General features: G+C 51.1%; 1 protein-coding gene across 1 annotated transcript; it reads left to right on the top strand.

Moving 5' to 3' along the window:
* Nucleotides 1-351: 351 nt before the first annotated feature.
* LOC307112622 (pulmonary surfactant-associated protein D-like) lies at nucleotides 352-12510 on the top strand (the record flags this gene model as incomplete). Its single annotated transcript, XM_079793410.1, has 8 exons — nucleotides 352-390; nucleotides 824-1022; nucleotides 7527-7643; nucleotides 7884-8000; nucleotides 8275-8391; nucleotides 8775-8891; nucleotides 9485-9568; nucleotides 12131-12510. The coding sequence occupies 8 exons, from the start codon at nucleotides 352-354 to the stop codon at nucleotides 12508-12510; spliced, it is 1170 nt and encodes a 389-aa protein (XP_079649536.1).
* Nucleotides 12511-17324: the final 4814 nt, after the last annotated feature.

Genomic DNA, 17324 nt, shown 5'->3' with positions numbered 1-17324 from the left:
CCTCAGGCTTGTTCCCAGCCTCTGCAACTCCCGTGCGTGCTTTCCTGGCTCCTAACTGTACAGTTTCTCTCAAGAGGAAAGAAGCCCACCATTGGGAGTGACCAGGTCCTGCACCCACCCTGACCTCACTTAGCTGCGGAGTCCCTCTCACATGCCACTGGACACCCTATTGCACATCTGTGTTTCCTACACCTAAAACCCCCCTTTCCCTGACGGAGCACACCTCACATGCCCTCCTCCACGAGGCCCCTCTCCCAAGTCGTCCCAGGTGGAGGGCCAGCACTCTAGGCGTCCCCGGGTCTCTCCAGCTATTCTGAGAACTTTTTCTGGGTTCCATCTGGAACTTTCTTCATGGAGACAGCGTCTAGTCCAGGAATGGCAGACCACCGGCAAACATGTAGCCATGTGCCCGTCTTGTGTTAGGACACATGGCACTGAGCATTCTGGCTCCGTTCCAGGCAAGCACTGAAACTGCCAGTGCTAGTCCATGAAGGTGGCCTCAGTGAGGAGATCACATCCTAGCCGTGCGGATGGCAGTGAAAGGGAAGTCACCAGAAGGGACAAAACGGGGCTCTGAGAAGAGGTAGATGTTGCTGATAACCCATGTCAGAGTTCAGCTGGTAACTCATGCCCGCCCAGGCCAGACTGTCTGGCCACCTTGTCCTATGTTGCTTTGGGAGTCCTGCAGCTCCTGATCCCACAGAAGGGAGAGGCGGTAGGAAAGTGCCCCTCTGACTTCTGGGCGGTGGGCTAAGCACTAACCCGTGTTCTGGAACCAAGAGCATGTCCTTTCTCTTTCTGTCCCCCCCCCCCCCCCCTGAAGGCCATGCTTCTCCTCCTCTTCGTTCTGGTCCTGCTCACACAGCCTCCAAGGTCACGGGGAGCAGAAGTGACGACCCTTTCCCAGAAACATTTGGTTGATGCCTGCACCCTGGTCATGTGTGGCCCTGTGGAGAATGGCCTGCCTGGTCGTGATGGACGAGATGGGAGAGAGGGCCCCCGGGGCGAGAAGGGGGATCCAGGTAGGGCTGGAGCCATGCGCTTGTCCTGGTGGGCATGGGTGGGCATGGAATTGTGACCAACTCAGCAACTCTGGCTATTCTGCCGTGCAAGCCCTGGGAATGGAAGCCCACCTCCTGGGGAAGAGGTCCCCTGGACATTCAGTCCACCTGAAACACCTCGTTACCAGTTGGCAAATGACAGGCTGTCCTGAGCCCTGAGGTGTTTTTGCCCCTCCCCTAGGGGTGGGGATTCCTCCCCTGGGATCTTCTGATTCCTCTCACCCCAAGAATTGCAAATCGTGGGTAAATGACTGGTATTTGAGGCCCTCTGGAACCAAGCTGCGGCACTTACATTTGTTCGTTGTGGTGGAATGATTTCTGTGCAGTGTGTTAATATCTAATTAAATTCTACTGCATGATAAGTGGGCAAAGATGAGGCCTTGTGGCCCCACACTCAGGCCTTATCAAAAGGATTTACCTAAATACACTACGGAGAGGAGGAAATGGAGCTCATATTTCTTTGTCCAGCCCTCTGCTTGGGCATTCACTTGCGTAATTCATTTAATCCTACTTATTAGTGACATATTAACCTCATTTAATAGGTTATGAAATTGTGACACCCTATGTGGAAGGTGATAAGGACATCGGCTTCTGTGTCAGGCAAATCTGTGCTTGACTGCTGGCTCCACTCCACAGCAGGGACCCCTGGGACAAGCCACTAGGTGTGCATCTGTAAGTGGGAAGAATCCACACAGTGACAAAAATTGAGCCAAGGCTTTATTCTTTGTTGAGTCTTCAGGATAAAGTTGTGTTTTCCTCTGTACCACCAGGTGTATTCTCCTGCACTTTCTAAAGGTGCTATTATTAAGGGTGTTATCCAAGACATACCCCCCATCAGGGAGGGTCCGGGTCTGATTGACAAGATGAGAGAATCCAATAAACCAGCAACAAGGATGAAGGGACCATTGTGGCCCTGAGCTGGGCTAAGAGAGGGATCAAGTGTGACCTTTATCTTTGTGGAGTTTGCATTTTGATTGAAGTAAGAAGAAGACATTTAAGCTGGAAAAAATAGGTAACATTGCCAGCTTTGTGGGTGAGGGACAAGGGAGTATTCATCTGTCCTTACAGGAATGGGCTGGGGCTTAAGAAGGCCACCTGGAAGTGGACCCAGAAGAAGGGTGATATGCAAGGTGCCAGCTCTCTCTTGGAGAATCCCAGCTCTAACTCTCAGTGGGGCCCTGAATTGAAGCCAGAGAGAGCCTTTCCCTCTGAACTGTGGCATGAAGTATGACTGAGACCTCCCTCTCTTCTGCAGGTGCTTCATGCACATTCCAAGCCTGGCCTTGGGTTGGGGCTTGGAGAGAGAACAGTGCCCAGTCAGACTGGGGACCATGCTCCACACTGACTCCTTAATCCCAGGCACTTCAGTCACGTAACCCTTATGGGTCCAGAATTTCCTGGAAAGTTTGGAGCAGCCTCAGACCCTGATACAAATATGTCTGTGTGAGACTTATGACCACTTGCCCTGCAGATTCTGATGCACATGGTCCCAAGAAGTTGCCATCAAGGTCAAGATGGGTCTGAACGGCAGACCCTTGAGCAGAGAAGGAGGGTGGAGCTGGGGTCCCGTGGCGATGCCCAGATGTATCATGGAGGGCCAGTGAGACCTGGACTCTGTTTTGGGGGCTGTGTTTATGGGCACAATTACCTTCGTTCAGCATCTAGATACCTGCCTGGATGGGACCCAGTGAGCGTCCCCCAAGGAACATGCCCCTCCCTCAGAGGAAAGCTACACACTTCACAGCAGCGCACAGGGCCCCTCTCTCCCCTGCTTACTTCTCTGATCTCATCTCCTTATCCTCCTCCCACAGTCACTGGGCTCTGACCACACCGGCTCCTCAGTGGTCCGATTCCACACCAGTCCCGCTGCTCCTCCAGGGCCCTGTCACTGCTCTTCCCATAGGCACACCCCTCACCTCCTTCACAGCTTTACTCACAGACCGGGCTCAGTGAGTCCTCTCAGACCACCCGCCTGAGAAGACAGCCCCTGACAACACTCTCCATGTTTTATTACCTCTGTGGCACTTACTCTGATCCAGTAACCACATATTGTGCATTTAATTTTTATTATCTGCTTCTATGCAGTTGAATTTAAGGTCCATGAGTAAGGAATCTGATTGGTTGTCCATCTCCTTCACCACGTCCCTGCACTTAGGACAGAATGTAGTAGAATGAATGTGAGATGCAAGGAGAGGAGGAATTTGGGTACAGTAAGGAGTGGCCAAACTGCTGGTCCGTAAAGCTTCACTTCAGGTGGCATTAGGGTACAGGGCTAGATATCCTGGCAATACTGGGATGCAAAATCGGGCTGGGTGGATGGGGGCAAAGGGGTGGAATGGGGGACATTAGTAATACTGTAAACAGTTGAAAGAATTTAAAACAAAACAAACAAACAAAATTAGTGCTTTAGGAGGCATGCGTGCTTGGTGATGGGGATGTCGCTTCCCCCACCTCAGAGCTCTCATGGCCTCCATGGTTGAGTGCCAGGGATGGGCAACCTCTGACACTCCCTTCTAGGGAATGGCTTCTTCCCTTGGCCCATCTACCTACTGCCATCTCGGCCAGGGTGGAGCCCAAGAGAGGCTCAGATGGGGTCACAGCAGCTCTGCCCCTGTTGAATGTGGAATGTGGGGCCCATCCTCTAACCCTCTGGGTTCCATTTCATTCCTAGGGAGGGCTGTAGCTCAAAGCAGGACACAATGCCCAGCACCAGCCTCTTAAAGTCACCATCCCCCCTCCCTCCACCCCCTGCCCCTCTGGGCCTGGCCCTCCTGCCCTGGGAGCATGGATTTCCTGTCTGAAACCTCACCGCTCCTCTACAAAATCTCTCTAAATCTTCCTCACCTTGAAGCCCCATTTCCTCAATCAGGAAAAGAGCTCTGAGTACAGGAGTGTCTGCTGAACTTGGGGTGCTGGATGGGATGAGGGGCACCTCACACATTGTCTTCCACACTCATTGCTGTGCCTCACGGTTCAATATTCCCTTATAGAATAGGGTGCTAAGCATAACGTTATGTTTCTAGTGAACAAATAAAATAATGAGTAAACGGACGAAGAAGTGAATGAACAAGTTGGGTGTTATTTCCCCCTCTCTCTCTTTCCTTGATTTATTACTCATAATAAATCAGTGTTACTCATTTATTTTTTCGTTGAATTTATGGGGTGACACTGGTTAATAAATTATATAGGTTTCTATAATACATCATCTGTATATTGTACTATGTGTTCACCACCCCAAGTCAAGTCTCCTTCCATCACCATTTATCACTGATTTACCCTCTCTTACCTTCCCACACCCCCCCCCCCCCCCGCCTTTCCTTCTGGTGTCTTTTCTTTTCTTTTCTGTTTGCACATGAAGGTTCATAGCCCCTTAATTCACAACAACCCAATGTCCATCAACTAATGAATGGATAAGCAATATGTGTTCTATTAATAAAATGGTATATTATTCAGTTATACAATGGCATATTATTGAGCCATTCAATAGCATGTTATTAAGTTATACAAAGAAATGAGACATTCTACAAAATGAATAAACCTCAAGAACTCACTCCAAGTTTAAAAAGCCAGACACCAAAGGTCATATATTGTATAATTCCATTCACAAGAATTATCTGGAGTAGGTAATAGAGACAGGAAGCAGAGCTGTGATAGCCAGGGATGGGAAGGGGGATTGGGGGATAGGGAGTGACTGCCCAGTGCCTATGAGGTTTTCCTTTGGGGTGGTTAAACGTTTTTTTGTGTTTTTTTTAAAATATATTTTATTGATTTTTTACAGAGAGGAAGAGAGAGGGATAGAGAGTTAGAAACATCGATCAGCTGCCTCTTGCACACCCCCTACTGGGGATGTGCCTGCAACCAAGGTACATGCCCTTGACTGGAATCGAACCTGGGACCCTTGAGTCCGCAGGCCGACGCTCTATCCACTGAGCCAAACCGGTTTCGGCAGGGTGGTTAAACGTTTTGAACTAAAGTGGTAGTTGCACGACATTGTGAAGGTGCTAAATGCCACTGAACTGTATACTTTAAAAAGGTTGCTTTTACATTCTAGAACTTTCTGCCGGGGCTGATTAGCAGACCCTGACTGACGGATGAACAGAATACTCGACACAGGTTTTTGTGAAAGAGAGGGCTAAGGGACTCTTTTACTTCAGTTGTAAAAGCAGTCCTGTACGCCTGCCTTGTTGGCTTTTTATTGTAACAACAGCTTGAACTCAAACTAACCTCCAAATACAATCAGCAGGGCAAGTATCCTTGAGGAAGTATATGCTTCTACAAGGTCAGGTCTTTAAAGACTAAACATAGAGATTCTAGCGAAACACCCCAGGATCAGACTTGTTTGGAAAAGTCAAGGTAGGGGCTGCTGCCTTCGGCAAGGTCCCCCCAGAGGTCCCGACCTTTCAGAGAATCCTTCTTACAGACATTCCAACCAAGTCCCGTGCTTCCCCACACCTTTCACTTCAATAAAAAGGAAGAACCAAACTCATACAATTAAGTATAAAATCCTTAAATGTTAATAGCCATTTGCTCCCTTTAGTATCTTCTTTTGTTAATGCTCACCCCAGGATGTTTTTCCCATTGACTTTTAGAGAGAGGGAAAAGGAGGGGGAGAGACAAAGAGACAGGAACATCAATGTGAGAGAGACACATTGATTGGTCGGATAGAGCCTGCAAACGAGGTACATGCCCTTGACTGGAATCGAACCTGGGACCCTTCAGTACGTGAGCTAATGCTCTAACCACTGAGAAAAACTGGTTAGGGCTACTTCCTTTTGTCTTTTTTGGGTAAATATTGTATAATTTAAGACTTAGGCAGCCTGTTTCAGGTAACAGGTCTTTTAAAAATGTTTGACTATTTTTCCAATAGAAAAATACTATGTGGTCACTAAAGATAAATAAAAAGAAGAAAGTTAAAATTACCTTTGTGACACTTAGAAAAAAAACCTTAACGTTCTGTATATGCCTTTTCTGGGTGTTTTCCAATAAGTATGACGTGCACACACCCTACAATGTCTGTACATGTTTATGAAGCAGAACCATATTCAATATAATGTTTACAATGTCCTTTTCCCCTTAATGATGCATTAGACAATAATTTGGTCTGTTTTCTATAGGTACCAGAACATGTGACCATGCTTTTTCTATTTTTTATGGAGATGTTATATATATATATATATATATATATATATATATATATATATATACATACATATATATATATATAGGCTTAATATGCTAGTTGTCCAACCAAGCGGTCAACCAAATCGTCGACTGCTCGACTGGTCGTGCACTGATCACCAGGAGGCAGATGACTAACCAAAACTGCTAGGGCGAGTTCATGTTCTTTGTTTTGTTTCTTCGAATCCAGATATAAGTGAGATCACACTGTGTCTGTCTTAATTTGTATGACTTATGGCACTTAGCATAATTCCTTCAAGATCCATTCATGTGTGGCAAATGGTAGGATTCTTTTTATGGCTGAATAATATTCCAGTGTGTGTGTGACATTTTTATCCATCCATCCATCCATTATGGACACTATTAGGTTGTTTCCACCTCTTGGCTATCTAAAAAAATGTTGCAATGAACATGAGGGTACAGATATCTTTTCAAATGAGTGTTTCATTTCCTTTGGATAAAACCCAGAGGTGGTATTGCTGGATCATACTTTTTAAAAAAATTATCTTTTTTAATGTCTTCAGGAAACTCCATATTGGTCTCCATATAGTGGCTGTACCAATTTACACTCCGACCAAAAGTGCATAGGGGTTCTTCTCCACATCCTCACCAACACTTGTTCTCTTTTGTGTTTTTTATAGTCGCCATTCTAGGAGGGGTGAGATGATATCTCGTGGGTTTGATTTGCATTTCCCTGGTGACTCATGTCAGGGATCACTTCTGATATGAAGTTTGGTTCTAGGAAGGGGAAAGCCAGGAGTCCATGTTCCAGTGCAGTGGTCAGCAAACTGCAGCTCGCGAGCCACCTGCAACTCTTTGGCCCCTTGAGTGTGGCTCTTCCACAAAATACCACGACCTGGGCGAGTCTATTTTGAAGAAGTGGCATTAGAAGACGTTTAAGTTTAAAAAATTTGACTCTCAAAAAGAAATTTTAATCGTTGTACTGTTGATATTTGGCTTTGTTGACTAATGAGTTTGCCGACCACTGATTCAGGGTAAAAGCTGGCAGATCCCCTGCTGTAATCCTGCAGCCTCGGGGCAGGCAGGGTGCACTGCATGGAAATCAGACAGTCCTTGGCTGGACCTCCCTCCAGCTCTGGCAGGCCTGTTTCCTCACCTGTGAAACGGGGCTGTGCACACCCGTCTCCTGGGTCACCACTGGACTGAGGAGTGTGGAGGTGGAATGTCTACACCTGTGGACCTGAAGGAACGCAGGGGCTGGCCCTGCAGTGCTGGCTTCTCCTAGGCCCAGGGCCAGGTTTATGCCCATTTCTTCTGCTGCTACAGGTTCACCAGGAGCTACAGGGCCAATGGGGATGCCTGGACCTGTTGGCCCAGTTGGGCCCAAAGGGGACAACGGCTCTGCTGGAGAACCTGGACCGAAGGGAGACTCAGGGCCACGTGGTGAGCACTGGGCGTGGACTGCAAAGCCTGCCACTAGGCCATGCGGGAGGATGCACATACCATCCCAGGAAGGAGGGTGCCCTGCCGGTGGTTCTGGGTTCACGCAGGGAAGGCTGTAATACTGCTGGGCGGTGTCTGTGGGATTGTCCTGTTCTCTGTCCTCTATGACTGCTCTCACCTTCTCATGCTCTCCCCCTTCCGAGAAGACTCGGTGCACTAACTGGCTGGTCCTTTTCCCAGGACTTCGGGGACCTGCAGGTCCACCCGGGCCGGCTGGAAGAGAAGGTCCCTCGGGAATGCAGGGGGATGTAGGACCCCAAGGCGCACCAGGCCCCAAAGGACAGCCTGGGCCCAAAGGTAGGAGGTTGGTGTGTGGTGGCCCGGAAGGAAGAGAGAGGAGTGACAATGGCAATCCATGATGTCACCTAAGGATGCTCAGCGTGCCAGAGAAACCAGGGCATCACCTTGGCAGGCCTTGCTGTGGCCCCTGCCCCCCACACCCCCACGTCTGGAGGAGCCCAGACAGTGGGGTGCACAGCCCCCCAGTTCTCCCTCTCCATGTGGAGCCGAGGAAATGATCCAGCCAGCACACACTCTCAGCAGCCTTTGTCCCAATCTGTTCCTTCCTCAGGAGAAGTGGGTGCCCCAGGCGTGCAGGGCTCTGCAGGGACAAGAGGCCCCCCAGGTCTCAAAGGAGAGCAAGGTGCCCCTGGTGAGCGTGGAGCCCCTGGGAATGCAGGGGAAGCAGGTGAGTGATGGGCAAAGCTGGGGCAGGACTTTGGTTCTCCTGTGTCCACCTGAAGCTGTGGATTCCTGTCCCTGCCCCATCACCCCGCCAGCTCAGAGCTGCAACACTGGGCATGGGGAGTCTGTGCAAGGAGGTGCCTCACTGGGCTTGAGCTCTGTAACTGGGGAGAGCGGGGTGTGAGCAGCAGAGATAGTCTGCATCCTGGGAAGGCCAGGTGCTGGGTGATGGGACAGTAGTGTACAGAGAGGGTGCGTGGCTGGCTTTGGGACAGACTGTACATGGGAGGGTGTATTGCTGGACAATTGCAGAGTCCATATGCTGGGAGGGGGAAAATGCAGGAAAATGTGTGCAGAGCTCAACCAACTCTTCTTGTCTGTTCTCAGGGCCTGCAGGACCCCCGGGACTACAGGGAACTCCAGGTGCCAGGGGCCTCCCAGGACTGAAGGGAGACAGAGGTGCTCCTGGGGAGAGAGGAGCAAAGGGAGAGAGTGGGCTTCCAGGTAAGGTCACCTCCCCTAGCTCTGGGCGCCCCACCAGCGTGCAGAGGGAGGAGGGCCCTCTGCTCAGTGGTCAGCCCATTGTGGGTGGGGTGGGGTTGTGAAAGCAGGAAAGGCTGTGGGGCTGAAGGCAGGAAGATGAGGCTCTGGTTTAGACTTAGTACCGGGGGAGGACAAGCCTGAGCAGCTTCCCATCTGGTCACTGGGACAGCTCAGCTCTCTTCCCAGCTCATCAGAGAGCTTTGAGAATCAAATAACCCAGGGATGGGGAGCACTTGAGGGACATGCAATCCCACCCCTCCCCCACCACCCCGGGAATGTGCTCCCAGACTCTAAGTATTTCTTGTGAAATGTCATCTGGATCAGAGTTAGTGGGGTGCCAGGACCTGCCCAGGGCACAGTGTGCTCACAACAGAGCCCCAGGGAACCCGAGGGCAGCAGGGCCAGCTGTGTCAGTGGCTTTGGATTCCTGGGGCCCAGCTCCTTCCCCTCCCCCAGGAAAGCCTGTCACTGAGCACCCTTCCCTTGGGACCCGGACTCTGAGCCGATCCCTGGCTGTGAGGGCCTGGTCTTCACTGGGCCTCTCTCTCCTGCAGACATCGCTGCTCTGAGGCAGCAGGTGGAGGCCTTGCAGGGGCAGGTAGGACGCCTTCAGGGAGACTTCCTTCAGTATAAGAAAGGTGAGTTTCTGGATCTGGACCTGGACCTGAGTCAGTCGCCAAGGGCAGGCCCCAGGCGGGGTCTGTGTTTGGGTTTGGAGTTGGCCGGCCCTGAGGCAGGCCTGGTCCTAGAATTGGGGGCTCTAGGATGGTAGTGGGTTTGGACGATGGGCTGGACCTGGGACTGGGGCAGGACCTGGGGCTAAGCATAGGGTGGGGCAGAGCAGGGCAGCCACATGTTCCAGGAGCTGGAAGCAGATGCAAGGGACACATGCAGGCTGTGGCCCCTACACCAGCTCAGTGGGCTGGCGCCAGCATGGTCAAGGCTACCTGGCTCCAGCCCCCAACATCACAGCCACCTGGGACCCGAGTCAGATCAATGCCCCAAGCCCAGCTGTTCAGACCTTCCCTCCCGCCGACCTGTGCTGGGCCCAGGACACCCCACTACCCAGGATGCATTTCTTATCTCTATGGGGCTAAGTATACAAACCCCTCAAGATGTTGCTGCCAAGCCCACAGCAGCAGCACCTCCAGACACTGTCCTGAGAGTTGGGGCTGGAAGCTTTGCTTGGGTTCAAGGCTGTGAAGGTGTGACCTTGGCATGTGGCCATTGAGCATCTCACCTGAGACAGGCCCTGGGTCCGGCGGGGGCAGGCTGCCTCGGGCTCTGCCCAGTGCTGGGTTCCCCTGCTCCTCCCTGGGTGTTCATGGTGGAGACTCTTCCCTAACCTGGGTGCTGAGGAGTCAGAGGCCCCCAGGAGCACAGCCAGTGCCCTGTGCCTGTGGGCATCTCCACCTGAGTCCCTAATTTGCCCCTCCTCCTCCCCGCTTTCCCCATGTCAGCTTTCAGCTCAGATCATTCAGCAAATCTCATTGATCCAAAGAGGAGTTTCTGAAGGAGGAGGGCATGCGGGATTCGACATAGGGTTGGCTCCTACGTACCTAAGGCCACTGAGTACCCACATTCCAAGGGAGAGGTTTCAAGCATTTGGTATGTCTCCCTCTCTCCACAAACATGCATGTGCACTCACTCACTCACATGCACACTGATGCAAACAAAGGAAAATTCATGATATGCACCTGCCACATGTGTGTGTATGACACACATGCCATCACTCACCTCATGTTATTTACACCCATGAGCACTCACGCATATTCACACACACCCAGGTGGGCCTTCAGTGTTCCCATGTACCTTCAGTTGGACACGTGGCCATATTCATGTGTGCACACACAGACCCTCCCGGGCGCATGTAATGAATGGCAGATGAACTCTTGTCCAGGGCTGCTGTGGGTGCCCTCCTGAGCCTGTTGACAGTCTGCCCCCTGAACCCTTGTGGAAGGGTCAAGGTGGGTCGGGGTGCAGCCTGGGCTCCTCAGCAGCCCTTTGGGGCTGGAGCACAGCCCTCTCAGGAGCCCTGAAAGCTTCTATGCACGAACCCAGAAGTCAAAGGGATGGAAAATGAGCCTGGCCAGCGTGGCCCAGTGGTTGAGTGTCAGCCTATGAACCAGGAGATCATGGTTCTATCCCTGGTCAGGGCATGTGTCTGGGCTGTGGGCGTGATCCCCAGTAGGGGGCGTGCAGGAGGCAGCCAATCAATGATTCTCTATCATCATTCATGTTTCTATCTCTCCCTCTCCCTTCCTCTCTGGAATCAATAAAAATATATTAAAGCACACACACACACACACACACACACACGCACACACACAAACAAGTGGTGAAAAATGAGATGGAATGAAAAGAGCTGATGAATGTCCCACAGGTGATGCTTTTATCAATTGCATTCCCATCTTAGAGATGAGGAACAGAAACCCCGATAAAGGAAGTGATTTCCCTGCCACCTAGACAGCCATGGCCAAGAGGGGCTGAACACTTGGCCCTCTGGTTCCCAGACAGCGCTCTCTCCAGCACTGACTCTCTCCTGCCCCTGACGCCCATGCACACCTCTCAGCTGTCTTGGTCCTCTCTCCCAGCCCTCCAGCCTCACCCACACGCACACCTAGGCGCCAACACTGGGCAGCACCCAGTGCAGAGACTAGCACATCGCTGCCCTCAGAGGGCCCACCCTCCCCTCTTTCCCACATCCACACACGGCATGGACCTCCCAGCCAATGCCACCTGCCCTGCTGTTATGCAGGGTCCCAGTGAGAGCAGAGGGGGCACCTTCCTTGTTTGCAGCTCTCAGAGGCCGCACGATGCCATTTCGCTGCACCCTGCCAAAGCTTTCCAGTCCCACCCAGGAACTGGGAAACCGATTCTGCCATGCAACATGGGGTGAGATAGAAAGAGCACGTCTCAGCTTCAGTGTGAGATCAGATAAGGGTGACTCTCCAACTCCACATGTGATGGTCACATGACCTTGAGCTACCCTCTCTGAGCCCAGTGTTTTCACCTGTAACTAGACAGGCAGGTCCACCTTCCAGAGCGCACCATAGAGCTGGGTCTCACCTTTGTCCTCTCTGGTGCTCTGAGGCCCTCTATGACAGGCCCTGGGCTCTGGTTGGAGCACAAAGGTCTCAGAGCCATGGAGCTTTGGCAGGTGCCCCCAGAACCCTGACCTGACTGTCCTCTCCTCCTAGTGGAGCTCTTCCCCAACGGCCGAGGTGTTGGCCAGAAGGTCTTCAAGACAGCAGGCTTTGAGAAACCTTTCCAGGAGGCACAGCAAGTGTGCGCACAGGCCGGGGGGCAGCTGCCCTCCCCACGCTCTGCAGCTGAGAACGAGGCCTTGCAACAGCTGGTTGAGGTAGAGAACAAGGGTGCTGCGTTTCTGAGCATGACTGACTCCGAGACGGAGGGCACGTTCACCTACCCAGGAGGGGAGCCCCTGGTCTATTCCAACTGGGCCCCCGGGGAGCCCAACAACAATGGCGGCAATGAGGACTGTGTGGAGATCTTCACCAATGGCAAGTGGAACGACAAGTCCTGTGGAGAGAAGCGCCTTGTGATCTGCGAGTTCTGAGCCCTCCCCTGTGCTGCCCACATGACAATGAAGAGCTGACGGCTCTGTGGCCGGGCTTCTGCACAGAGCCCTGGGATGAGGCCAGCCAAGGGCTCCCATGGAACTCCTCTCTCAGAATAAAATGCGAAACTGGCTTCACACACTGGCTGCCCTGTCAGGGGGAGAAGGGGCCAGCCTGCTTTCCCAGTTGCAAGGAATAAAATTAGGTCCCAAAATCCAAAGGCTCCTCCTCAGCCCTCTGCCTCCTCAAACTGTCCACCCAGCTTGGCACTCCCTCCTCTGTCACTCCCTCCTCTGTCACTCCCTCCTCTGTCACTCTTCCTCCTCTGTCACTCTTCCTCCTCTGTCACTCTTCCTCCTCTGTCACTCTTCCTCCTCTGTCACTCCCTCCTCTGTCACTCTTCTTCCTCTTGCTTTGGTGTCCCCTTAGGGCAGTTCCTTATCTTCCTCTTTTGCTAGCCCCTCCTCCTCTTGACCACTTAATGGAGATGTGCTCAAGTCTTAGCTCTCCATTCTCTCTCCACCTCACCCTCACTCCAGGGATTAGCTTGTTCTGTCCAGGGCTCAGATCCTTGGCATCCACATTACATGCCTGCTCAGACCTCTCCCGGAGCCCTGGACTCCTCTGGCCAATGCTAGCTGGAGCCCCAGGGCTGGGAGGTTCCAGTGGCTGCTCCTTGCTTCAAGGCCTGAGCCCCAGGAGGTGCACAGCGCTGTGGACTGACCTGGCAGGTCATCTGCCTCCCAGGCAGGACTGTGTGGCCCAGTTGAGTAGCCTCCTCTGCATCCCTGCACACCAGGACCTCATTCTTCCCTGTCATTGTGACTGCCTGTCAGCTCATGGGAGGGAGTCCCACCTCACAAACCCCATTCCAGCTGTCATCTCAGGCACAGAGGTTCCAGCCACACTCAGGTTCACCCTCAGCCCTCCCCTTGCCTCCGTCCAGGAGACTCTCCCCCCACGCAGCCTCAGAGACAGCTGGCCAGTTCCTCCTCGTCATCCCACATATAGGGGGAGAGTTGCTCAAGGCCCCAGGTGTGTCAGTGCTACAACTTGGTCACGTGGAAAGGTCATCTGATCCCAACCCTTATACTTCTGACCTGTCAACTTCTGGGCCAAAGGCCTCTGTGTACCAGTTGATTTTAATGACACTTGTGCTTAAGAAATTGGAAGGACTCCTGGATGAAACCCAGGCTCATAGGAGAGGCAACAAGACTCCTCCCCAGACAGGAAACCAGCCCTCCTTTGTTCCCAGGGACCGGAAGCCACACCCCTCTTCCCAACACTCCCCAGCCACACTTCAGATGTAGGACAGTAGGTCTGAGAGCAAAAAGCCACATCTAATCACCATGTTGTCAGATGGTACCAGATTGATCTGGATGATCACTTAGTAAGTTATGTAATGACTAATCACTGGGATGTACACCTGAAGTTAATATAACACAGTATGTCACCTATAATTTAAAAATGAAAAATAACTTAAATAAATAAAGTGATTATTGATAGGTAAAAAAAGAAAAACAAGACCACACCTCCCAGCAGCACTCAGCTCAGTCTCTCTGCTGAGACCTTGTTCCTGTTACTGACAAAAAAGCCCCAGGTCCTGGCAGCTTCTCAAATATGTCGGTTATATAACAGTGAGCAAATAATCTTCAATTCAGAACTCACACCTGGTCACCATCCGCCAGGACACTGAGAAAGGTATTTCATTGCAAATAAAAAGGAAAAAGCAGTGGATGTGGGTTAAGCCCAGGGAGGCATATTTTCTAAGAATGAAGAGTTCTGAGGTGGCTCAGGGACTGCGGGTGCACACGCAGCGCTGTGCGGTCTCCCTGCTTCTGCCTCTGTGCACCCTCGCCTCTCTTCCTCCTTTTCCCACCACCTCCTTTTGCTTCCGGTTCTCAGCTGCCCAAGCACAGTCATGTGTCACACAGATATCAGAAACTCTTGCTTGATATCAGGTCAAAATTCCTGTGGAAGTGAATCGGCCTGTCTCAGGTGCCCACCTCTGGCCCAAGAGACTAGGCCTGGGGGTGGACCACACAGCACAGTATGGCCATTGGGACCCATGCAAGGTCATGGTGGCCTGGCAGTCCCTCTAAAAGTGACCACTTCCCACCCAGCACATAAGGCAACCTATTTCTTTGACAAGAGTGGAAGGTAAATGTCATAACTGAGTCAATAGGAAGAAAAGAAGTGTCCAGTGGTGTTGAAGGCCAGGACTGTGGATACTCCAGGCCCTAGGAGAAGCTTTATATCCACCTCAGCACGGGGTCTGGTTCTATCTCCAGCACAGAGAGCAAGTAAGGAGGGCGATTTGGGTTCTGTAGACACAGCCCCACAAAAGCCAAGGACTAAGGCAAGTATTTCAGAAAATTCAGGTTTTAACCCTTTCTGAGCACAGTGACTCTCCTACACTCACATCCATGGGCAGAGGTGAACACAGGCATTAAACAGCATTAGCCCTGCCCCACCCATAGTAGCTTGGTCCCTAGTGTAGTAGCCTGGGTGCCAAGTCAAGCCAGGACTGCGTGACTCTGACCTTTAAGGAGATGCTATGACCCTCACCTGGCCAGGTGACATCCTGGGAGCAGCCTGGGGTCCTTCCACATGTGGAGGGTGACAACCACAGCAGCTCCATGGGGAAGCCCCTGCTCAGTTCAATAGTATATTCTCAGATCACCTCCTGGTTCTCAACCTTCCTGCTACTCAACTAACCCACTTCCCATCAGAAACTGACAGTGGGGCGCACTCTGATGTTTGCTGGTGTTAAGATCTTCTATCTTTGTCCTGAATTCCCTTGATATAAAACACTGAGAACTGAGTTGCTTAAGTTCAGGGCATTCTCAATTACTCTTATCTTCCGGATATCCTTAATTCAAGCTTAATGGTGCTTTTGACCTTTTCAAGCTACAGGTGCTTATATACTAGAGCCAAGAATCCAGGTATCTACTAAAGGAGACAAAATATTTATATGTTAAATATTTATCAGGATGGATCTACCTGGACCTTGAGTGAGATTTGGAGGTTGTCACTGCAGCTTATGTAGCCCATCTTTACTGCATAAATTTTGAATATTAACCTACGTGACTTTCAGTTACCTAAGCAATATAGTCTCTCTCAGGCTGCCTGACTCAAACAACCTTGAGCCACAGAGGGACTCACAAGGGCCCTCCCTACCTGAGCAAAATGGTACTTATCATATTTGTTTAGTAAGAAGACAGTTTGAAAAAATGAAAGAGTTGAGTGAATGAAATCCTGAATTCCTATTTGTAAGCCTGTTTGTATGGTTGAAGAAAGTGTTTTCAAGACATTTCCAGTCCCATTGACCTGAGGAAATAGCACAGTGACCCCCTGCCAGCCTCCCTGCACTTTTATTAATTCCCTGAATGCTTCATTTCACATGTAAGTGGCTGGGGTCAGGCCGAGGCCAAAGGTCAGATGACACCTTCAGGCCAAGGGAATGCGTTCTGTGATCAGAGGGCTGGATCGGGGCAGGAAGGGGAGGGTACAAGCGCTGCTGGGTGCTGGGTTTTGAGCAAGCCCAGGACACCTGGCCCTGGCCACAGAGGGCCTGAGAGGATAGTAAGAGGACGAGACGAATGTGAGTTCTCCAAAGACGCAGTTCCAAAAAAGAGTGAGGCTGGGAGGAGCTCATCAGGAGGTCTTATGAGAGAATAAACAACCTAGAACAGTCAGAAAAATTACTTAAAAAACAATGAGAATGCAGTTGGTCCTGTTATGTTAAATGGTTTTATAAAACTAACATAATTGTAATAGTGTGTTACTAACACAGGAACAGATGGGCCAAATGTAAAGGCCACCAAAACCAGGCCTTAGTATGTCTATACATATACGTCATATATGCATGATAAAAATAGATTGCCATGGTTATAGGAAAATAATGACTGGTTCAATTAATAATTCTCAGTTATATCGGTAAGCATTTAGAGGAAAAATAAAATTAGAATTAAAATATAAAACTTCTCTGCCAAAAATATAAGCAATGTAAGATTAAAATTGAAATGCTCATTTATTTGCAAAGTATATAACAGATAAATCAAGAAAATGATGAAGGGGGAGACGGAAGATGGCAAACGGCAGGAAGGTAGGGAGGGTGAGTGTGTGATCGAGTGAAGGAGTGATAGAGGTGTGTGTGGATGTGTGTGGGTGTGTGTGTGAGTGAAATAGGGACAGTTAGACCCTGCAGTTCTTCCAGGGGGCTTCCAATCCAGGCAGTCTTGGTTGGCAAAACCCCGCGGCCGCTGCAAACACTCCGGGGAGGACACCAGTGGCATAGAGACCCCGCCATCTTTAAGAACGGAACTGTTAGAGACTAGAATCCTAACCTTACCACCACCCAGTCTGGTATCGGAAGCAAACCTGGTCACTACAGCCACTCTAGTAGAAGACCTGCCACCCCAGCTGCAGATGCACGGACCCTGAGACCTCCACCTCCAAAAGTGCGCCGCTGAAAGCAGTAAGTACAACCTCCCCCTCCCCAGCGCCGGAACTCAGGATTCGCCGAGTCCCCAGCCCATAGGCACCCAGGCACTCCACTACCCAGGCAGTGCTTGGAACCACTGAGAGCCCCTGAGGGGGTGATTCTGCACAGTCAAGGGTGCGCAGCCCTACAGTAGAATCTCTGAACTGCCTCTTCCTAAATAACTGCCCACAGACACCCCTGAGGTGCAACTTCAGTGCCAGGGTGCGTCAGAGCTTTGCGCCAGTGGGCGCACCACCAGTTCGTGCACACTCAACGGCGGGCAAACTCACGGCCACAGCAAGGGAAGGCGCCCTGAGCCCATATATC

This window comes from Cnephaeus nilssonii (genome assembly GCF_951640355.1).
Source record: "Cnephaeus nilssonii genome assembly, chromosome: 16".
NCBI lineage: Eukaryota > Metazoa > Chordata > Mammalia > Chiroptera > Vespertilionidae > Cnephaeus > Cnephaeus nilssonii.
Note: the sequence above shows the minus strand (reverse complement) of the source record. Positions and strands in the feature narration are given on the sequence as shown.